The 24452-nt window shown below is 43.2% G+C and overlaps 1 protein-coding gene across 7 annotated transcripts in view; it reads right to left on the bottom strand.

Annotated features, from left to right (window-relative positions):
* Odad2 (outer dynein arm docking complex subunit 2) overlaps positions 1 to 24452 on the bottom strand; it is a 174592-nt gene that overhangs the window by 116821 nt on the left and 33319 nt on the right. For 6 of the 7 annotated variants that reach the window (XM_087206970.1, XM_087206971.1, XM_004861838.4 and 3 more), the window contains 5 exons: positions 6221 to 6367; positions 4788 to 4997; positions 2269 to 2511; positions 1820 to 1930; positions 594 to 748 (listed from right to left, as the gene is read on the bottom strand). In XM_087206970.1, the coding sequence (XP_087063096.1) occupies positions 594 to 748; positions 1820 to 1930; positions 2269 to 2511; positions 4788 to 4997; positions 6221 to 6367 (866 nt within the window). The remainder of the gene's footprint in view (positions 1 to 593; positions 749 to 1819; positions 1931 to 2268; positions 2512 to 4787; positions 4998 to 6220; positions 6368 to 24452) is intronic. The other variant, XM_087206972.1, reaches the window with a different exon arrangement.

Genomic DNA, 24452 nt, shown 5'->3' with positions numbered 1-24452 from the left:
TCTTGATAAGAGAAACTATTAGAGACAAGGAATTGCCTCAAAATAATCATTAAGAATGTGAGCTCAAAATTTATACAGAGATATGAATCTAAGGATTAGAATAAATTACAAATAAATACAATAAAATTACAAATAATTTAAAATAAAATTTGATGAAATTATATTTGAAAAATACTTTAAGAGCGCCCAGTTGGAATTGAGCGGACTCAGCTGTTTATCTCTAGAAAATGAAAACTAATAGTACAGCTTTCTGTCTCTAATGATTCAGTGGGGGCATTTCTCCCTCCACTTGGTAGGTCTCTGCAGGAAACACCAGAGAGATTTCTACCTTAAAAGGCTGAAGCCGCCTGTTTGACAGAAATCCTGCCAGCCACCCCGTTAGCCCTACTCAAGCCCTTAAACCCACTGCCTGCTCATGGGGTGGCAGAGCAGCCTGTCATTTCGGAGAATTCCCTCATCTGCCAACTGAACCCACACAGTGTGCATCTCCGAGTGACATCACAGTCAGCTCTTTGAGAGAATAGCATGAGATTCGAAGGATGTGTTCCGGGCCACATCTGTATCAGAGGAGGTTGAGGCGAGCCTTCTCTTACTTGGTCACATTCTCTTTGCTGATGGAACATTTCCATATCGCCCCTGTGACGGCGGCCAAGCGCTGTTTATTGTCGGTGTTACTGAGTAGACTGGCCAGGGGCTTGAGTCCTCCGTGCAGCCTAACCAGGTCGCGGGTTTCCTCGTCTTCAGCACACTACACGGAAGGGAAAGCAGAGGCTGTAAGTGACCAAGGCACCTCCAGGGCATGGTGGTGGTTAAAGCAGCTGCCACTCTAAACATGGTCCTCAACCTTCTGTGGTTCCACTTAGGATTTTTCAACTTCAGGATGGTATAAAAGGAATGCACATGCGCAGGTCTTTTCCTGGCTTGCTGACTCACTTCACCGCACTCTCTGGTGATGCTGGACAGCGGGACTGAGCTGCAGCTCCCTGCCAGCCTGGGACTATGATGCTGAACGACCACTACTCCTAGTGCACTGCGTGGCTGAGCTGTGATGTTCAGTAGTTTAGGTAGAGACAGTGCCTTTTCAATTTACCATGCTCATCAGGATGTAACCCTATCATAAGTCAAGGAGCATAGACAGTAACCAGGAAACTCCTTTCCAGAGGATCATTTTCTGAAAGTGCCTCTAAGCAAAACATCATTCTTGGCCATCCTGGCAGCCACCTGACAGTATGGCTCTCCCCTTGTGTAGTTTTTGGGAATGCTTAAGTTTCTACTTATTTGCCAATTCTCTCTAGCTGGTTCTGAGGTACCCTGTGCCTCTACTAAGCCAGAAACAGAGGTCAGTAAGAAACCAAGAATACTCAGGTCCCCTGCATTGCAAAAAATGGAATAAGTAAACTAATCATAAAAAGCATAGGCACACAGGTGTGCAAATATTCATTCATATTGTTTGGGAAGGAAAAACATTTCCCAAGACCACTGCATTTGAGTAAGATACGTAGAAAGCAATATAGGTGTACGTGTACTTATTTAGCTATTTTACACTAAGCAAATTGTTTCAGGAGGCATTGAGAGTTGGACAGGTCTTTCGGAAATGTCCATAGTCAGTACACTGACATGAGTTTCTCTCTGACACAGGCAAGTACGGTACTGACTGTCATCAGAGGACAGTGGTTCTCAGGCCTACAGGTGCACGAAATCCCTGGGATACTTATTTAAAATGCGGAGCCCAAGGCCCCTCCCGAGAGAAGGTGACCACATGTTCAGTCCTGCCTTGAGCTGGGTGAGTAGGGACACCACAGTGGCCAGCTGCCCCCACCTGGTAAATGGCCATGGCACAGTGCTCCTGCAGCTGCTCATTCTCGCTATTTAGGTTCTTCACCAGGTTTTCAATGATCCTTTCCGCTTTGATTGCCACTCGGTAGTTTTCCTAGGAATAAAAACTTAGATATTTACATCCATCTAATGCATAAACACGAGTATCTACTTACACTTATTAATAATTATGCTGAACAAACTTTCTAACCGAATAAATAGTAGAGTCCAGGCTTAAGATGTCTATACCACAATAAGAGAACTAATCTGCAATGAAAAAAAGTATCCCACAGGGATTGATTTTGTTAATGTACTAGTTTGATCTTTTGTTCCAATAAAAAGTTGATGATTTGGGGAAAAAATCCTTTACAGTCAGGATAACCTTAAATATTATTGTTTTGGCTAAAGAAAGTCAATGTAAGAAGGCAAAGGAAGAAGAACTGCTTTAAGCACCTCGGATGCACATTCTTGCAACGTGCCCACCACTGGAATGAGCATGTCTTCGTGGGATGTCTTCAGTAACCGCGCCAGCAGAGGGATGCCCCCCGCCTTACGAATGGCCTCTTTGTTGGAGTAACTCTTACTGCAGCTCCATAAAGCCAGTGCCCCGCAGCGGGCCACTTCCACATCTCTGGTTTCATACAGACTCAACTGAGCAGGCTCCACTGAATTCTGGGCACAGTCCAGCAGGGCAACCTGCAGAGCAGAAGAATGCCGTGCGGCTGAGAATCTTTAAAGCACCACTTCTGGCGTCCTTCAATAGCTGCAGAATTGCTATTGCACCTCCGTCAAAACCAAGAACACTTTAAAAAATAACTTTTATATTACACAGTAGCCAGTGAAAATAAAGAAATAAAGCGCTTCAAAAGACCTTCCTCTGGATTTGGGAGCTCTTATATTTCCTTCTCACAAGAAACTTAATCTCACCACAATAGTATTTCCTTAATAGGTCTCTAATATTTACATTATTAATACGTATAAACCACATTCTCAGGCCTAGTATCTCAGAAAATTAAGGTCCCTAAAACCATCAGAACTTTCCAGTGAGAACTGAATGTTTATATACTCTCAAAGCCATGAGACCTTTTGGAAGCATGTAGCCTTCCACGTGGGCCAGGGTCCCCTTTCTCCTAACCAAAGTCACTAAAGTCTTTAACCAAAAGGTCTCTCCCAAGCTGTGGCTGGAATTATAAGAGGAAGCTGCCCTCTGTTCTTGGGGGTTCACTGACTTTATCTGGGGATGTGATAATCATCATCCATATATCCATTCTTCTTTCCCTGCTGGACAAATTCCACAGATCCTGCCTACTTAGTCGAGACCCTCATCCCAAATTTGGAAGGGAGTATCTCGGACTAAGTTCACAGACTCAGTCCCAACTCCAGACACCAGGGCAGAGGTTCAGTGCAGCTAGCTTGAGTGAGGTGGACACCATGAGCTGGTTGGTACAGCTCTCACCATGATCCAGTTATTACAGGGCAGAGTATTCACATGGCGCACAGCTACCAACTACCAACGGGACAGCAATGCCAGAAACACATTCGGAGACAGTGGGCCGGGACACGGCGCGGACAATCCGCGGATATCTGTGTGCTGCATTTAAGCCCTCGACCTGATTCACCCCAACTCACCCCATAGGTGCAAGCATCCCGGTCGCCCGTGTCCCTGGGTCTGGCCACATTAAACCACCCGCATCTTCCAAACCCCTCAATTGCCCTGGCCTCACGTTCCTGAAATGCTTTTCCCTGGTGGCTCAGCCTAACGAATACTCCCTTCCAAAACTCAGCAAAACGTCTTCTCTTTCCAGCCTTCCAATAGAATCGACAGATCACCCCTCGTTTGTGCCTCTACCATTTTCAGGACTGATGTAAGTTAAATACCTAAAACTTGCTGTGACACATTTAGTTCCATCTGTGTCCTCTCGTCCCCCACGCCCACCACTAGCCGGCGACATCCCTGGTCGGGACAGGCTGGCGTTTCTGTCCCCAGCACCTATTCTACCTCCTGACGTGCACAGCACTGCTCAGGAAATGTCCGAAATGCTTTGCAGTGAAACAGCGAGCGAGACACAGATACAGCATGGCACTGACAGCGTGGCTGCGTACACGCCTGCGGGACCTGGCCGTGGGTCCCACCTGGATGTACCACCCCTGCCTGCTCACCTACCAGATGCCTCTCCAGAGCCCAACGTCTGCCAGGCAGGCACACCCACGCTGCCCGCTCGGACCTGGACCAAAGCACTTGTTCACAGGCCTAGACCGGCCCTGGTCCACCTCACTACAGCCGTTTCTCTCACTCGCAGTGTTCACGGGGACTCTTGCCTGGTAAATGCGTAAAAACACATTTCTACTGGAAAAGCAGTCATCACTGCAGATGAAGCCCCTGTGAATCATTTTGTGTATATATTTCTAGCCATATCTCAATATCGGTGGGTAGCTCTTTAAAAACTGGAATCATGGATATCAACAGTTTGCAACCCTGTTATCATTCCATATAATATTAATATACATTTCATATACTACTAAATGTTCTTCACAATCGTAATACTGATCACTGGCTATGGATGTTTCCCATGGATAACTGCACCCTTTTACTGCCTGCATAGTACTCCCACCTGGGCCAATGAGAGCCCAGTCTTCTAACTCGCAGTGAGGGGCTGTCTCCCTGGGAAGTGCGCACATTGGGATCAACATGTCAGAGGCCAGGCTTCCGACCCGAGTTCTGCCCAGCAGATCTGCCCTCCTCTCACGGTCTCTGCCCATACACACAAACGGATCCTTCCCGTGCTGTGGATGACAATTAAAATGTTTCTATTTCTTTGAAAAAGGATTATCAATACCCTCTTGTGGCCACTTCATAATGCAAGTGTACAAAAATTATTATTATGGATGTATAACGCAAAAAGATGACCCCAGAACATGCCTCAATGGCCAGTAAGTGTTGGAAGTGAGCAGGAAGGCACCGTGGTACTCACCAGTCTGGTGATACCCCCGTGCTGTCGCACCAACCGGCGGGCTCGCTTGAACTGGGCGACATTTGCAATGGTCTCAGCTGCCAGACACTTCAGAGTCTTGTAGGGAGAACTGAGTATATTGACCATAATTGGTAAGCCCCCAAGGTCAACAATATTACGCCGGATTTGAGGGTTACGACTGATTTCCTTCAGGATTTTTAATGAGCCAATCTACATGGGGGGAGTGATAGATGAATGAATGCTTAGTACATAACCAGTGCTTTGTTTTTAAAAATTCCAACTCTACCTAAAACTCCTCCCCAATTAAGTTTTTTAAGAGACAGTTTCCATCCCCAAGGGTTACACACATCTCTTGTACTTTCCTTCATTAATGTAAACAAACATTCATTGCTCTGGAAGCAAAAGAACTAATGGAAAAGAGCAAAAGAGAGAAAAAAATATAGGGAGAATGTTACCAAGAGAGAACCTAAGTAAACTCGCTACCGTCACTGATCATCTAGTTGGCTTGAAAAACCACTAATTTTGGAGATCGCACAGCCGGGCAAAGCATGGCTAGTCTCCCACTGGCTTTGCGTGATGATGCAACAGTTGTCTCCATTACTTTTCCGAGATGTAAAGGCTGCTACTGTGAAAACAATGTCTCTTCACCGGGACCTGTGCATGTCCAATAGGGTGACTGGAAAGAGATAAAAAGACTGGGCAGGGAAGCATAGTGGCTCATGCCCACAATGCCATGACTCTGAGGCATGAGGATTCCAAGTCCCAGCCCAAACTGGGCGACTCAGGGACTTAACAAGACCCTGTCTCAAAATAAGAAATTTTTTAAAAGGGCTGAGGGTGTGGCACAGTGTGAAGGCCCTGGGTTCCCCATTACTGCAAAAAAAAAAAAAAAAAAAAAAAAAAAACCTGATATCATTGTCTCTATATTGTGTCTCTCTCTTTTCCAGCCTTAACTTTTGGGCTAAAGACACCAACCAGCTTCCATGACTGGAAACACTAAACCACAAACGGAGTGAGAAGAGGTGGTATCTGAGCTCCTTAAAGATCTCCCTCTATTCCCAGGAAATACATGAATATTCCCCCCCTTTACTGGCCTGTCGCTCTGCCTCTCATTATTTCTATCTTTTATGTGTGACTCTTGGGGCCCCTGGAGTTGAGAAGCTGAGTGGAGAGCAAAACTCCTGTTTCTCCATACTTCAGTCACTGAATAAGCTTTCTTCTTAGCTTCTGCCTCTGGAGTGACGGGCCTTATTAAGTGGCAGCAGAACACAACCCTTTCTCGGCTACAAGCAGAGAGAGCAAGCAAGCTGACTATCAACACTAACAGCTACAGGTAAAGGTGAGAAACAAACAGCAGGGCATGGCAGCCACCTCACACTGGGAAGACAGCCTCGAGGAGGTGGCAGATGCACGCACTGGAGAAAGCCACTCACCTTACATTTGACTTCATCTGTATCAAGTAAGTTTATTAAAACTTCCAGGCCTCCCACATCCCTGATCGCCAGCTGACAGGTCTCTTGAGCTAGGTTGAAGTCCCGCATGGAACACAGCGCAATCACTGTGGCCGTCTGATTTCCTCCCTGGGAAGATGCAATGCCAGAGAAAGGTTCCATAAAACCACGCTCCCGAAGAAAAGTACTAAATGGTTAGGAATCCATGAACTAGGAAATGTGCCTCCCCATACACGGCATATTAAAATTTTTTAAGTTCTGTAAGTGAGCTGTAATTTGTTAAATGAATCATGTCAAGCTGAAGCAGGGCAAAGCTGCATGAAGCGCCATAAAGTGTTATTCCAATTCAGAGTCAACATTTAAAGGTGGTCTGTCTCCTTTGAACAGCTGTGACATTAAGTGGTACTAATATATTAAGGAGAGTCCAGGGGCCTGCTCTGACAGACTCAGGTAACAGACGGTCTGGCCAGTTTTAAACAGTGTGATGTATAATCCAGTCTGTGGCTGCAAAGCATTCTTACAGACTGTATGGCCTTTGTCCCTGTTTCCTGGCATATAACTCCTAAAACCCTTCTGCAGCTTCAAAGCGGTGTCTTTTGTGGACTAATGAGTTGGTCATGGCTGGCTCCCCATCCTGGGCTCCTGGATGGGAACTGGTTACCAAGGAGACCCAGGTTCCACTAAAGGGTTAGGACTCTCAGCTCCAACCCCTTTACCTCCAGGGAGGAGGAGGAGGAGCTGAAGGTCAAGCTGATGAGCAATGGTCAATGATTTCATCAATCATGCCTGTGTACAGTCTCCATAAACATTCTAGAAGAGTTCGAGGAGCCCCAGACAGCTGAGCGCAGGGAGGCCGCCAGAGGGGAGGGCAGGAAGCCAGGCCCTCTCCCCAGATGGTGCCCTGTGCATTTCCTCATTTGCATCTCTGTAACACCCTTACAGTAAACTAGCCAGTGTGCTTCCCTGCGTCCTGGGAGTGCTCCCACAGAACAACCGAAGCTGAAGAAGGGGTTTCGAGAAGCCCCGCTTACAGGCAGGCCAGTCCGGAGCACTCACAAGCTGGCCTGGTGAGGGACGGACGGCAGCCTGAGACCAGATGGGCGGTGTCAGAGCGGAGTGGAACCGCAGATCCCAGCTGGCGTCAGCCGCTGCAGAACCTGCAGAACCCGCAGAATGCTCGCCTGCGGCAGGGAAAAGTCCCCTCACCTTTCGGGTCCCAGAAGCCCCTGTGCTGACCCCTGTGGCGTGAGAGCACGGGAACACTCTGTCCTCCACAGAGGTCCATGGAGCAGGCTGGAACAGACACAGACACGCTGGAGAACGGAAACTAAGCCGGCCCAGCAATGCAGAGAAAGCCAGAGTAGGCGAGGGGGCTTCGGGGAAACAGGAAGACCTAGAGATGGGCGCATGGGCAGGAGGAGGAGGAAAGAGGAGCTTCACCCTGGTGAGCAACGAGCTTTGCAGATTCACCATCAGTGTCTATCGACCAACTGCCACAGGCAGAGCCGTGGTGAGCTGTTTCCCTAAGAAAAACACAACACCTAGGAGCTTGCCTTTTTAAATGACTGATCGGTGGATTAGACCTGCCAGAGATACACTGCTGCCTTGACACTCCCCGCAAGCACGGTGTGGAGGAGCAGGGTCCTGTCACCCAGGCTGTCACCGAGATCGCTGGCACGGCTCACAGACATACGGACATAACTGCGGTGCTCCTGCTGGGACTCAGAATAATTCTAACAAAGACTTTTGTAAAATGTGTTCCTAGAAGTCAGCCTTGGATTCCTTCTTCAAAGCAGTTCCAATGTCCCCCAGTTGCTCTGTTCTAAAGGGAGAAACTTCCATGTTTGTGAATCACCGATGTTGCCATTCTCTACCTTATACATCATACGTCGAATCAATACCGCTATTATACCACTGTTTCCTCCTAAACTCGTGTCTCATGCCGAAATCTAAGTGCCTCTGTAACAGTACCCAGAGGTGGTGCCTTCCGGAGGGGATTAGATTTTTCCAGGACAGTGTTTTTGTGGATGGATAGATGCGGCTGTCCCTGAGCCGGTTAGTCATCTCCACCGTGTCGCTGAGAGTGCTCTCAGACCATGATGGCCTTTGCCAGGTTCTGACTCAGCCAGGAGGTCTTCCGCAGAGGTCAGCACCTTCACACTGGACTTCCCAGCCCCCAGAGGTGAGAGAGAGAGATCCCTTTCTCCACACTCCCAAGTCTCGATATGCTGTCACTGCATCAGAAAATGGACTGACGCATACAGAAGGCAGATAATATATATCATTATATATTGAAATATCCACACATTATATATTTATGAATATTTCTATACATTCAAAGTTTCAAATACATATAAACTAAAATATATAGAGATGATATATATAATGGGCTGAGCATGGAACATGGAAATTACATACAAGCCGTCAAAGCCCTCCCTTCTTGGTATCACACATGTGCACGTAGGCAAGCCCCCTTGTGAGTTCAAGACAATACATTACTTTGGAAATAAGAAAAGGAAATGTGGTGCTTAGGGAGCATGCATCAAGAAGAGAGGTGGGCAAGGGTTAGAGTTTCACTTCTCTTTACGAACAGGCCTTCCTGTTCTCCAGAAATGCCACGAGGAACTTTTCCATGGCGATGTCGCCAACCATGCCCCTGGCTCACACTCCTCCTCCCCGATGGTAATCCAGGCTGATCCTGTGTTCAATGTTAAGTTTACAAGGACTAGAGCTTTCATTTTATTATTTACATTTGAAATAAATGATGCTTTACAGCTTTTAGTCTTTTCTCCTTACTATCAAGAGAAATGTTCCCATCACCATGTTCCTACAGTTGGCTTTACAATACAAAATAATAAATCCTCTCTTTATTAGCTGTCAGGTCATTAACTCCTTTATTTGGCAATATGAAACTCCCCCATACTAGCACTTTCCATTTCTCTTTTTTTAAAAGGCAGACATTTTGTCAACCAAAAAGAAGGATGCAAATGAAGTACACAATATACAAAAAGGCAAACAATTCCCTCCTTTCCTCTGAATTTAAGTGGTCAAAGAGCGCCGGAAATTTCTCCTGGGGGTTTCTGAACGAACAGAGCTGGGTTCATACATGAAGAGCTGAAAATCCAAGCGGAGTTCCAAGGGCAGAGGGTTCTTCAGGCAGAGCGGTCGGATTCACACAGGGCTGGGAAGTGCCAGGAGAAACACAGTATCTTGCCTCAGTGGACCAAGGCTCCTCTCTCCCCAGCACGTCCTCAGAACGAAGAATGCACTGTCCGCCTCTCAGCTGTACACGACTGAGGACGTTCTCGACTGCTAGTCTTGCTTTATCAAATTTCCTTTGGTAGCAGTTTTCTGCCTAATCACTCAGTGTAATCTTTGTTTCCAATTTCGAGTTGCCTTCATTTTTATTTTCTACACTATGTCTACTTTTAAGCTTCATTTCAGTATCTACGCTGTAACCAATGACATAATTTTTTAAAAGGCATTTTAGAATAGTTGATCTCCAAAAGGTTAGAGTTTGCATTTTTTTTGGAACATCGAAACCTTCACCAATCTTGAAATCAAAAGCCTGACAATTAAAAAAGTTAGATCCTTGTAGAAAAAAAATTCTGTAAATCAGCTTTTTCTGAAAATCTGGAAACATATTCATAGGCCTGAGGGATTTTTTTAGAACAGTTTTTTATTAGGAAAAGTTAGTTTTTTCCACATTTCAGGATTTAGCTCTCCTCTTGTCACTGACCACACTCCCTAAAGGATTATAAATCTTTCAGAATGAATACCAGAAGACGGGAGCCAAAATATTCAGCACACAGAGCCACAAATGTTAGCCAATTGCTATTCTTTAAATACCAGCTATGTCAAAGAATTTTCAAATGTTCATTCCCCTCTGGCCATCCAGATGGCCTAACCCTCTAACTGAGGAGCACACGCACTGTCGCTTCAGCTCAAGTCCCTGAGTGTGTAATTAGTTGCCAATACTGATTTCCACATTTTATCACGCATTTGCATCTGTGAGCTTTTAAGAGCTGGAGAAAACATAATAAAATACTGCATTACTAGCTTCCGAAATGGTTGGGAAAACACTTCCAATAAACTTTTCCGTTTCTTACATGAATGCAGTTCTTCCGCTGGTTGTCTTCCGGCGGCCATTGCTTCTCAGACTCGTGTCTCGCAGTTCGCGTTCCTGTCTCCAGGCTGGAGGTGTCGGTTTATCGTCACAGTCGGGTTTGAAACACGCAGAGATGGAGTGGATGCTGCACTCTCTTGCTTCTCTTAACATTTCTTTTTCTTTTCTTTTGTTACCTGGGATTGAATTCAGGACCTCGTGTTTGCCAGGCAGGCGCGGTGCCGCTCATCTACATCTCCAGCCCCAACATTTCTTTTTGAAAGACAAGATGAATTGAAGATATTTTTCTAAACAATTCTTGCTACTTTAAATGAAATCTTTGAAATTAGGAAGTGTCATCTACGGCCATACCACCCTGAGGTGGCTGATCTCGTCCGAAATCAGGAAGGGTCGCCCTCCCTGGCAGGCAGAGAAACCCCCCTCTTTACTGTCAGTGAGGGAGAAACACCTTTTTCTAAGCTGAGAGGAACGGTATCTTCAGGCTGCTTCAATCACTTTTGCCTTCTTCCATTCAGCAGATGCATCACACACTGTTTGGTATGATCGGTGACAGGCACCAGGGACAAACCCATAACCAAGACACAGCCCATGCCTTCATGGGGCTAATGCTTCATTGGAGGAGGAGAGTTTTAACTTTTTAAGCTCACTCACATAAATAAAAACTATTAAGTCTGCAAAGTGCTCCAGGGGCGTAGGGCTCTGGAAGCTCAGCATAGGGAACTAGGGCATCATCCTTGGAAGAATGGACTGAGATCTGGACAAAAGGGAGAGCTTTTCTGTGATAGGAGAGAAGGAGACAACCAAGGAAAGTGTACGCAAAATCCCTGTGTTACAACTCACGGAGCTAAGTTCTGGAAGCAGCCTATATGTCTACCAACAGAAGGATGAAACGAAGAAAATGGATTTATATAATATGGAATACTATGCTGCCATAAAGAAGGATACTTCTGAGTCCTCTGTAGGGAAATGGATGCTAATGTGATGATAATGTTAACTAATGTTAATTAAAATAAATAAAATATTCAGGTTTAAATATTGCCTGGTTTCTCTTAGATGAGAAACTCAAAGTATAAAGATCCTCTGCAAACAGGAAGAGAAACCAGAGATGGAGGGAAGGGGGAGGGAGGGAGGCAAGGGGAAGTAAAAAGAATTCAGGTGTGTCCGGGACCCACACCCACTCCCCAGGATGAATTGGAGCACCACATCCTGCAAACAATGCTGATAAACACGGGGGAAAGTCCCAGGTTGGCGTGGGCGAGGCGCAGCTGGGAGCTCAGGAGGCCAGCGCGGTGGCCCAAGCCCGAGAGAGACTGGTACACGGTGAGCAGGAAGGCAGGTGGTGACAGCTGCTGGGCTGAGGATCTCAACCTTGATATAAATATCAGGACTGGTGAGCACGAGCCAGTGGTGACTGTCAAAGTCTGCTCCACAGCAAAGGCTCCTGGCTGGAGGACAACACGAGGGCCCTGGGGACCCCACAGGCTGCAAGGGGCCTGAGGACAGCAGAAGATTGGGACAAGAGGGGACTCGTGCCAGAGCGACTTCCAAATGGAAGGCTTCTTTCGTTTTTCCTAATTGCTTCCTTTTTCTAGAAAGGAGACTCCGCTAACCGATAAAACTGGTGGGTAACGCACTTGCAGGATCACTGTCAGAATTCACTGTCGGAGCTCATGCGACCTGAGACACCCTCCAGCCTGGCTCTGCCATCTGTAGTGAGGCAACAACCCTGAGACCCAGGAGGTGACACAGCGTTCACAGCCTCCAGCTGGCTTTCCACGCTCTCGGGATTGTTTTCCTGCAAACACGCCATTCCGGCAGCAAGGACAGGGAAGCCCTGCCAGGGACTGTTCCTTAGCGATGGCAGAGGGCCCAGTGCCCGGCACAGAGCTGGCTGGGAGGCGCCTTCTCTCCAAGGATGAGGAGTGGCAGACTGTGCTGAGTGAGCAACACAGCCCCGAGCCAAGGGGTGAAGCACAGAGCTGTGCCTTGTGTTTATGCTCAAACCTGTCTTAATACGGGTGACTCGGGACTCAGAAACCAAACTCACAGAACCCCAGGAAAACCAAGGAAACCCTGTCTTCAGACACATATCTATAGACACCTGTACAGAGAAGGAGACATGACTCAAGCTGGGTGTGCACACCTGTGATCTCAGTGCTCCGGGAAGCTGAGGCAGGACGATCATAAATTTGAGCCCAGCTCGGGCAACTTAGTGAGATCCTGTCTCAAAGTAAAAAATTTTAAAAGGGTTGGGGATACAGCTCAGTGCAAAGGCCCTGGGTTCAATTCTCAGTACTGGGAGGGAAAAAAAATGAGGGCGGGAAGGAAAGAAAAGAAAAAAGAAATTAGACTCAAATTGTCATCTTACTACCTTGCTAAGAACTGTTATCAGAATTAGATAAAGAAGGAATAATGCAAAAGTCCCCTCTGCACTCTTTTCAAAAAGATGTGGTTTATAGGGATTAATACTATATTAGAACATCACAGCAATGAGGAAAAGTTTATAGCAAATGTAATTGCCTCCCTAAAAAATTCAGAAGAATGAGCTAAATGTTTATGCTAATTAATAGTTATTAGTTCACCAAAGCAGCTAGCAAAAGGGTAACATTTAAAATGAGTATTTAAGAATAATAAACTGAAACAGATAATTTGAAAGAAGTTTCCATGCCAGTATTACCAAAATAATACCAACAACAATCTCTATGACTAAATCGCACCAGCAAAGCTTAGATGTGCATGGGGAAGACTATGACATTTTAGTGAAGTACACAAAAAGCTAAATGGCCGCCATATTCCTGAGTAGGATAATTCAGTGGTATTAAAACTGTAGTTTATCCAAAAGTAATTCATAAATTCACACAAACTAACTTAAATCCTAAGAGGATTTATTTAGTTTTTGACTTCTCTACTCATTCTAAAAATGATCCGGAATGGAAAATCCAGAAAAGTTAGTTTTTAAGAATTTAAGACAATATCTGCTCTACCAAATATTAAAATTCACCAAAGCTGTGGTGAGAAAAACAGTGTGGAACTGGCATGGTGGAAATCCAAGTAAATTAATGCAGGAGAGAAAGATCCAGGAACAAACCCTCACACGTGAAATTGCAGGGTTTTTTATTAGTACATATTTGCAGTACATGCACCTTACATTCATGTTGGGGAGTGGATGCATGTATATAATACAACTTTTTTAAAAAATCCCCTTCTCATCCATCTCCTTCCCTCTGCCTCTAAATCCCCTTTCCCAATTTTCACTCTTGTTGTTGTTATTCTTAGCTCACATTTACCACATACGATGTTTACATGCATTGAGGTTACTAGGTTCCTGTACATGGCGCATCTTAATTCTTCTCACTTTCCTTTCTCCTCTTCCTCTCCCCTTGGCCTCAGTCTCCTGGACCCCTTTCCATTTCCAACAGATCTATCACCTTGTTTCCTTCTATCCATCCTTTATTATTCTGTTTGTACTTTACCTTACTAAACTGAGAGAAACCATATGGTATTTATGCTGTGTCTGATTTATTCACTCAACATTATATTTTCCAGATGCATCCATTTTCCTACAAATGTCTCAAATTTATCATTCTGTATAGCTGAGTAGAAGCTTCTGCACAAGACAGGAATCAATTAGTAGAGAGAAGAGACAATCTACAGAATGGGAAACAAGTTTTACCAGCTATTCTCCCAGACAGAGGACTAATATCTAGAATACATAAAGAACTCCAAAAGGTTAGACTCCCTGAAACAAATAACCCAATAAAGAAATGGGCAAGTGAAATGAATAGATACTTCTCTGAAGAAGAAATACAAATAACCAACAAATATATGAAAAAATGTTCAGCATCTCTGGCCATTAGATAAATGCAAATTAAAACAATGTGAAGATTCCATTTTACTCTAGAAAGAATAGCAATCATCAAGAAGTCAAAGAATAATAAATGCTGGTGAGGCTGTGGTGAAAAAGGAACCCTCCTACATTGGTGGTGGGAATGTAAACTACTATAACCATTTTGCAAATCAGTATGGAGATTTCTCAAAGAACTAAAACTAAAAATTCCATATGACTCAGCTATTCCCCTTGTAGGTACCTTCCCCAAAGACATCATACTATGTACCAGACACCCCTTCCCAGTATTAGCAGCCTATAGTGGCACGAGCTTCTTGCCCCTACATAATTTGGCTGTGCTACATTGGAAATAGCAGGGCTTGGCTGAGTTCACTTCTAGCCAAGGTCAACTCAGGTCCTCAGAATTAACTGTTTGTTCTCTTCAGCAAAGATATGCCTGTGCCCTCATTCTACAGCCCTGCCTTGATACTTGTTATCAGCAGGTGTCCCAAGGCCCGCCCAGTTTCTCTCCTTCCCACACTTGTAGTGAATAAACACTGGATGTCCTAGGAGCCCTTTGTCTTTGCTGCCCACAGCATCTCAGATCAGCCCAAGACCCTGCTTCTCTCAAGTCTCTGTCTCTGTCTTTATTTCCCACTTTCCTATCTTGCTGACATTGTATTGGCTCACAGGAGACGAGGACCACTGCAGGGGTCTCTGGCAATGTTCCCTTTCCCATAATACTACAGTGATACACCTATACCAATGTTTATAGCAGCACAATTCATAGTAGCTAAATCCTGGGAGCAGCTGGTGTACCAATTCACAGATGACTGGATGAAAAAAAACATGGTATCTATATGAGAGAACAGTATCTGACAGTGGTAGCATCTGAGGTCACTAGGGGAAGAGCAGGTGAGCCAAGCATCTGGGTGGCCACAACTGTCCTTCCGGGGAAGAAGACTGCAGTTAGATATCCATCTTACATGAATTCCAGATGGGTTAATGATGTGAACGTTTTTTAAAAACCTATAAAACTACCAGGAGGAAATAGAAAATATTTTTCTCCTCCTGGAATGGCTTCAGAAAAACTTTTCTAGCTCCTAAGTCTCAAAAATCCATAAGCCAGGATTGGCTGGCCTCCCCCGCCTTGGTGGCGTTAAGGGTCGCGGAGGCCGGGATCCAACCACTGAGCAGAGAGGGGCTGGGCTGGCTGCCGGTGGAAGACGGCGGCTGAGGAAGATGAAGATCCAGTTTTGAACATGAGACTCATTGGATGATCATTTCATTGAGATAACTTGAATGACCAGGTGTAAAGTGCAAGAGGAATGTACAATGACTGAGAGAAACAGTGCCTCCAACAGTCCCTAAAGCCCAGAATCCAGTCAGTTGTCAGACTCATGATTGAAAAACAGCAGGAGGAAGCAGAATGGGAAATCATAAATGTGCTGTTAATGAGGCATGGCTTAAAACCTTTGTGCCTCATCAAAAGAACAGATCTTAAAGATCTTATCATTTTTGATAAACAGATAAAATTATTTGGTGTGCCTTCTTTAAATGGAGTCTATCCCTGAATGAATAAAGTTTATACTAGGCTTGGAGAAATGAACAAGGCTGTGAGAAACCTCCAAGAACTCTTAGACTTAGATAGTTCATCCTCATTGTGTGTGCTGGTAAGCACAGTTGGAAAATTGTGTAGGCTGATTAATGAGGATGTCAATAAGCAGGGTAAGTATTAGGACCCGAAGACCTCCAAAGGTATTTGTTTGAAAAATAATCATTCAGAATGCTTGGAATGGTGAAATTAAAGATATTCAAACCTTAAAAAAAAACCCATAAGCCATGAAGGAAACAGTTAATGTTTATTAATGAGAAAAAAAACAGAAGATAAGAAGACACATGGCAGAGAAAAGGGTGGAAAACAATACTCCATGCGACAGGAACCCGAAAAAAAGCAGGAGTAGCTATCCTCTTTGCAGATCAAGTAGATTTCAAACCAACACTGATTAAGAGAAACAAAGAAGGACACTACATCCTTGTAAAGGGAAGAATCCAAGAGGAAGAGATGACAATCATAAATATCTATGCACCAAACACTAGTGCACCCAACTATATAAAACAAATACTAACGGACATGAAAAGTCATATATGCACTAATACAGTTGTAGTGGGGGACCTCAACACCCCACTGTCACAAATAGATAGATCAACTAGACTAAAAATAAGTAATGAAATACTAGAACTCAATCGAACTCTTGAACAAATGAACTTAACAGATGTTTACAGAGTCTTCCACCCCACAAAATCAGAATACATATTCTTCTCAGCTGCACATGGGTCATTCTCCAAAACAGACCACATACTCACACATAGAACATGTTTAAGTAAGTGCAAAGGAATTGAAGTTATCCTCTGTATATTATCAGACCATACTGTGATGAAATTGGAGATTCATAGCAAAAGAAACTCAGAACATTTCATAAACACGTGGAAATTGAACAACACACTTCTGAATAACCAATGGGTCACAGAGGAAATTAAAGAAGAAATCAGACCATTCCTTCAATTAAATGACGATGCCAATAAAACATATCGGAATCTATGGGACACAATGAAAGCAGTCTTACGAGGGAAATTCATAGCAGTGAATACGCATATTAGGAAAACAGAAGGAGCCCAATTAAACACTGATGCTGAACCTCAAGCTTCTAGAAAAAGAAGAGCAGGATAACCCCAAAGCGCATACAAGGAAGGAAATTATAAAGATCAGAGGAGAAATCAATGCAATGGAGACTAAGAGAATGATACAAAAAAAATCAATGAAGCCAAGAGTTGGTTCTTCGAAAGAATCAAAATTGACAAACCCTTACCCAACCTTAACAGAAAAAGGAAAGAAAAGGCCCAAAACCATGCAATTAGGAATGAAAAGGGTGAAATTACAACAGACCCAGCAGAAATCCAGAGGATCATCAATACCTACTTCCAGAACCTATACACCAATAAGATGGACAACACAGAAGAAATGGACAGATTCCTAGATACATATGAATTACCAAAGTTGAACGAAGAAGACCTACAAATTCTAAACAACCCAATATCAACCAATGAAATTGAAAATGTAATTAAAAACTTATCAACTAAGAAAAGCCCAGGCCCTGATGGCTTCACTGCTGAATTCTACAAGACATTTAGACAGGAACTGCTGCCACTACTGTTTAAATTCTTCAGTGAAATTGAAAGGGAAGCAATACTCCCAAATTCATTCCTGGTAGCAAGCATAACCTTGATCCCCAAAGCAGAGAAAGACCCAACCGAAAAAGAGAACTATAGGCCAATCTCACTAATGAACATAGATGCAAAAATCCTTAATAAGATAATGGCAAACAGAATGCAGAAGATCATCAAGAAGATCATACATCCTGATCAAGTGGGATTCATCCCAGGGATGCAGGGATGGTTGAATATACGAAAATCAGTTAATGTAATACACTGTATCAGTAGAGCCAAGGACAAAAACCATATGATTATCTCCATAGACGCAGAAAAAGCATTTGACAAAATCCAACATGCATTTATGATAAAAACCCTACAAAAAACTGGAATAGATGGTCTCTACCTCAAACTGCTAGAAGCCATCTATGAAAAACCAACAGCCAATATCATACTAAATGGTCAAAAACTGAAATCCTTCACACTCAAATCAGGAACAAGACAAGGATGTCCACTGTCACCACTCTTGTTCAATAGAGTTCTGGAAACATTAGCCACGGCAATTAGACAAGAGAAAGAAATAAAAGGAATAAAGATAGGAAATGAAGAAGTCAAATTGCCATTATTTGCAGATGACATGATACTCTATATAGAAGACCCCAAGAACTCCACCAAAAGTCTTCTAGACTTAACCAAATTCAGTCAAGTAGCTGGTTACAAGGTCAACACACAAAAATCAATAGGTTTCCTCTACACCAATGACAGACTCACTGAGAGAGAAATAGGGCAAATAATTCCTTTCACAGTAGCATCCAAAAAACTGAAATACCTAGGAATCAACCTAATGAAAGAAATCAAAGACCTCTTCTCTGAAAACTATGGCACTCTGAAAAGAGAGATTGAAGATGATATCAGAAAATGGACAGACATCCACTGCTCCTGGGTAGGAAGGATTAATATAGTGAAAATGGCCATACTTCCAAAACTGCTATACAGATTCAATGCAATTCCAATTGAAATCCCAGCAGCATACTTCACAGAACTCGAGAAAACAATCCAAAAATTCATTTGGAACAAGAAGAGACCCAAAATAGCAAAAGCAATTCTAGGTAACAGAGACATGGCAGGGGGTATCACCATCCCCAACCTGCAACTATACTACAAAGCTACTGTGATAAAAACAGCATGGCACTGGCAAAGAAACAGACCTGAGGACCAGTGGAACATATGAGAAGATCCAGAAACAATGCCAGACACACTCAGCCACCTCATCTTCGATAAAGGAGCCAAACACCCTCACTGGAGGAAAGATAGCCTCTTTAATAAATGGTGCTGGAAAAACTGGGTTTCAACTTGCCAAAGATTAAAACTAGACCTATATCTCTCACCATGCACTAAACTAAAATCAAAATGGATTAAAGATCAAAATATTAAAATAGAAATGCTGAGCCAGCTGGAACAGTGGTTAGGAAAAACTCTTGAAGACATTGGTGTAGGAAAAGATTTTATGAACAAAACCTCAGTTGCCTGTGAACTAGCACAAACAATCAACAAGTGGGATCTCTTCTTATTAAAAAGCTTCTGCACAGCAAGAGAAACCACCAGCAGTGTGAAGAGACAACCCACAATGTGGGAAAGAATCTTCACCTGCTCTTCCTCAGACAAAGGTCTACTATCTCAAATCTATAAAGAACTTAAAAAGATCAGACCTCCCAAATTTAAAGACCCAATCCGAAAATGGGCATCTGAAATGAACAGACATTGCTCAGACAAAGAAGTAGAAATAGCAAATAAATACATGAAAAACTACTCAACATCACTGGTCATTCGAGAGATGCAAATGAAAACAACGCTGAGATTCCACTTCACTCCACAAAGAATGGCTGCTATCATGAAATCAACCAATAACAAATGCTGGTGGGGCTGTGGGGAAAGAGGAACCCTGCTCCACTGCTGGTGGGAGTGTAGACTGGTGCAACCACTGTGGAAATCAGTATGGAGATACCTCAAAGAACTAGGACTGGAAGTCCCATTTGACCCCGCTATTCCACTGCTGGGGATCTTCCCCAAAGAATTAAAAGAATCATACCACAGTGATATATGTGCGCCCATGTTCATAGCAGCACAGTTTGTGATAGCTAAAACTTGGAAACAGCCCAAATGCCCATCAACTGGAGACTGGATCAAGAAAATGTGGTTTTTTTATAAAATGGAGTACTACTCAGCCATAAAAAATGAGAAATTAGAGACACTGATAGCTAAGTGGATGCACATTGAGGTGATACTCTTTAAGTGAAATAAATAGGACACACATGTATAAAAACTGAATAGTTTCTCTGGTGTGAGAAACTGTAAGTGTAAATAAGGACTAAAATGTATAATAGGTAATGTGAAATAGGAAGAAAAGGGGCAAAGGGGAAGGAAGTGGGAGGGGTAGGGGAAAGGATAGAAGGGAATGGGATTAATATGAGAAAATGGAAAAATAGGAACAAAATCTTTGTAAATAGGGAGGGCTGGGCAAGGGTGAAAAATAAGAACCAAGAGAGGCTATGTAAAGGTGCAAATTTCCAACGATGAATGTCATTATATTGTATACCTAAAATGTACCAATGATTAGAATGAATAACTGATAATGCAAAATAGGAAGAAAAGGTCCAAAGGGGTAGGGGTAGTGGGAGGGGCAGGGGAAAGGAAAGAAGGGAAAGGAAAAATGATGAGAAATGGAAAAAATGGAAATAAAGTCTTTGTAAATAGGGAAGGGGGGGCTAGGAATGGGGAGAAAATAAGAACCAAGATGCATCATGTAAAGGTACAATTCCCAATGAGAAACGTAATTGTGTTGTATACCTACAATGTACCAATAAAAGAATATAACAAACAAAAAAGAAAGTCTTGTAAATAACTAGACAGGCATGCATAACATGCAATTATGCTCTAGTTAGGGTAATTAACAGTATGAGCGCATGAATAAATAAGTGAAGAACAAATGAATTAGAAAATCAGTTAAGGCTGCAGAGGGCTCTCGAGGCTTTTGGTGTTTGTTTGCCTGGTTTTCTTTGGTGCTGGAGACTGAGCCAGAGGTCCTGGGTGTACTGAACATCTACCACTAAGCTACATTCCAAGCCTCACCATCATTTTGCAGTAGTTAGGTTGATAAGGTCATATAACGCTAGCTACTGGCAATATAAACCATTACGGGTCAGTAGTACTGTATTAACAAACTCATCTAATTATGCTGCCTTTTCTCCACATTTGTCTATGTATTTATGATAGCCAAAGGCAAGGACAGTTTTTTTTTTCTTAGGTTCTTTTATTGGTACATTTTAGGTATACAGTACAGTTACATTCATCATTGGGAATTTGTACTTTTACATAATCTCTCTTGGTTCTCATTTTTTCCCCCTTCCCCTGCCCTCCCTTCACCCCCTCCATCCCTCCCTATTTACAAAGACTTTGTTTCCGTTTTTTCCTTTTCCCATATTTTTTCCTTTCCCTTCTTTCCTTTCCCCTGCCCTTCCCACTTCCCTACCTCTTTGGACCTTTTCTTCCTATTTCACATTATCAATTATTCATTTTAATTCTTATTTACACTTTCAGTTTCTCACAGAGAAATTATTTGGTATTTATACATATGTGTCCTATTTATTTCACTTGAGAGTATGGCCTCAATGTACATCCATTTAGCTAAAAATGTCTCTAGTTTCTTATTCTTTATGGCTGAGTAGTACTCCATTTTATTTTTTAAAAACCCACATCTTCTTTATCCAGTTTCCAGTTGATGGGCACTTGGGCTGCTTCCAAGCTTTAACTATTACAAACTATGCTGCTATGAACATGGGTGTACATATATCGCTGTGGTATGATTCTTTTAATTCTTTGGGGAAGATACCCAGCAGGGGAATAGCTGGGTCAAATGGGACCTCTAATCCTAGTTCTTTGAGCTATCTCCATACTGATTTCCACAGTGGTTGCCCCAGTCTGCACTCCCACCAACAATGGAGAAGGGTTCCTTTCTCCCCACACCCCCACCAGCATTTGTTATTGGTTGATTTCTTGATAGCAGACATTCTTTGTTGGGGTGAGGTGGAATCTCAGTGTTGTTTTCATCTGGATCTCTCGAATGACCAGTGATGTTGAACATTTTTTTCCTATGTTTATTTACAGCTTTTACTTCTTTGTCTGAAAAATGTTTTTTCATTTTCAGATGCCCGTTTTTGAACTGGGTCTTTAAACTTGGGGGGGTCTGACTTTCTTTTCTTTATATGTTCTAGATAATAGCCCTTTGTCTGAGGAACTAGGCAAGGACAGTTTAAAGCTGAAAAACTAAAGAGTTATCATTTATTTGTAGAATACAGATCCCCCACTGAAAATGCTGAACTTCTCTTGCCATCTGGCTCCATGGTTCTCACCCTCCTTTATAACACAATGACAGAGGATGAATTATTTCGTGGGAAACAGATTTAGAAAGAACACACATTTCAAGTAAACCAAATATAGGACTTAAAATTCATTCACTTCACCCACTACAATATTTACAAAAACCAAATGTAAACTCTACTGAGTAGAAATTACGGTACCTGATGGAAATTTAAATATGATTTCTAGCAGGTAAATTTTAAAAGGCACAAAAGTCCTTCTATTCTTGTTGTCACTGAACTTTTTAAAAAAAACTGTGAACCCAGATCAATGTGGCAACATGTGTACGGACTTAAATATTTCTCCAGAAAGTGGTGCTCGTTTTCCTTTTTTAACTATTGGAACTGATTTGCGTACATAAACAATGATCACTGGTTTCCATTTCTGAAAGATGCTTTTTAATGAGAATAGTTTACACTATCATAATTCTTCTCAGTCTCATTAAGTAAAAACCTAGCAGAAGAGCACACGCTGGTACTGCCTTCCAAAAATGAATATTGAGCCCCTTCATAAGGAGGGCTCCCCCGATAGTCTCTTACTTGAACAAAGAAAGCGAAGCCACGGAGAAGATGGCCAGGTCCAACAGCAAGGTCTACAGGCCTCTTGGGGCCTGAATTTCTTGACAGTGGAACAGAATAATCAGGCAGCGGGCAGTAAAGATGGAAGTCTGGCCATGGTCCCAGCCCGCAGCTGCCTTCTGTGTGGCCTACAGTGCAGTATTTCTCAGCTTTTCCACCACTAAAACAGAGACTGAACCTCCTGCCACTCCATACCCCAAACCCAAGTAAAGGGAATGGAATTTAATTAACTATAATTGGTGGCAAAGTACATCAAATTCCTGCGATGAAAAATCATTTAACTCCCAATTACCACTTTGAAGAGCACTTTAAACACTGAAGGGTGTGTGTGTGTGTGTTTAATCAGTTCATGTATGATTATTAGGAAATTGAGCCCCCCAAAAGCAGTCTTTGACAAAGATTCCAAGAAGGGAGCCCTGCAAGCCTCTTCTGCAGCTCACAGTCTTAGATGTCACTCTCGAGTGGAGAGCTCATTCTTGGTGAGCTGGGGGAACTGCCCACCATCTTCCTTTTCATGGCCTGAGATTTTGAACTTATGCATACAGAACGCAAGAATAACTAGCAAGCTCCCTGCTTTATGTGAAGGGTGCAACTGGCAGCAATGTTTTACAAAGTTGGTCATATAAAATAGACACATTAGGCTTCCCCTCCGGAGCCTGTCATGGGTGGAGGGAGGAGAGGAATGTGTGGGAGTGACCATCCTCTCCTGCTGCTGCCGCACCTCGTCACTGGCCTGCACCTCTCCACTTGGACATCACCACATGTCTTTCTAAGCCGGTGCTTTCATCTCACTCCAGCTGGACTCTAGGCAAAGTCCCAGGTGCAGAAACAGGCATCCTTGGGGGAGCAGGGACACCTGGAGAAATGGCCCTGGGAATTAACTCTCGATCCTTCCAACATTAGAGTAAGTACTCAGGAATAAGAGAAGGGGAATGAAGCACTTCAGAATAGGGGCAGAGGCCTCCAAACTTCCTTACTAGTATCACGCTCGCTGAGCCTATACCTAAGAACAGAATGGTTCATAAATATCACTACCACCACATGACAGTCCCAGAAAATGCCAAGAGGAAAGGGAAAGCATGATTCTATACCTGCAACCACCTAAGAGATGAGCAACCCGGTTCTCGATATCACTCTGGTCTCCTTGATTTTTTTCTTAGATTTATAACACTCAATCCACCTGAAAATAGATTCTCACAGGCTTTTGACCTTGAGCCCAGTAGTTCACTCTTAAGCTTAAGGACATTTACACTAACATGTTTGAAATACAAATCTACTTTCACCAATGACCTTTCTATTTTTTATCTCACTCCCCAAAGACTACTTGGTAGACTCAATTTACAATATTATATTTGCTACTAATAAATCCACATTCACAAGCAAACAAAATATCCCATAATTCTCCTCCTATTTCACAAAGGGGTTCTCCACATTCCAAATTTAGAAATGAGCGGAACTTCACTGTATTTTTAAGAGACTCAGCATTAGTGTGGATCTAAACATTAACAAACTATCCCCTCCAACTGCTGGAAATTATCAAAAGCAAATCTTTTCCTCACAAGACTTTAAAGCAGTCCTGACCCAAGGACAAAATGAATCTATAGAAAATTTAGTCAATCCAGCAATAAAATGGTATCTCTCCAAGGAGAGTAAGAGAGAGGGGCGCAAGTGAAGTGGGGAAAGAGGGTAACAGCAGAAGAAAGAACTCCAGTTTGGAGGTAGGAAGAGCTGCTCTCACGGAGCTGTGAAAATAAGCCATCCTTGCCCCTCCTTTGCGCCACTGGGCAGGGGGTGAAGGGAAAGGCTTATGCTGCATCTGCAAGATGCAGACATGAATTGAATATCTCTAATTAAGGAGCAGCTGAGGCCACCTGAGCCAGCACAACTGACAGAAGGCAGAATGCATGTGCATTATCAGTAAGACAGCAGAATCTAGAATTAGGGTACAGACTCATCAGCTGGGGGCATAAAAATTGGTGAGTGAAAATGCAACATACTCGTTAATTTAAAACTTACATTGTTAGCACAGTGTCCTTAAGAAACTGTGCTGAAGCCTGG

The sequence above is a fragment of the Heterocephalus glaber genome, unplaced genomic scaffold (assembly GCF_053883595.1).
Source record: "Heterocephalus glaber isolate CG9 unplaced genomic scaffold, H.glaber_assembly_v1.0 deba00000738, whole genome shotgun sequence".
NCBI lineage: Eukaryota > Metazoa > Chordata > Mammalia > Rodentia > Bathyergidae > Heterocephalus > Heterocephalus glaber.
This window is presented reverse-complemented; position numbering and strand designations above follow the sequence as displayed.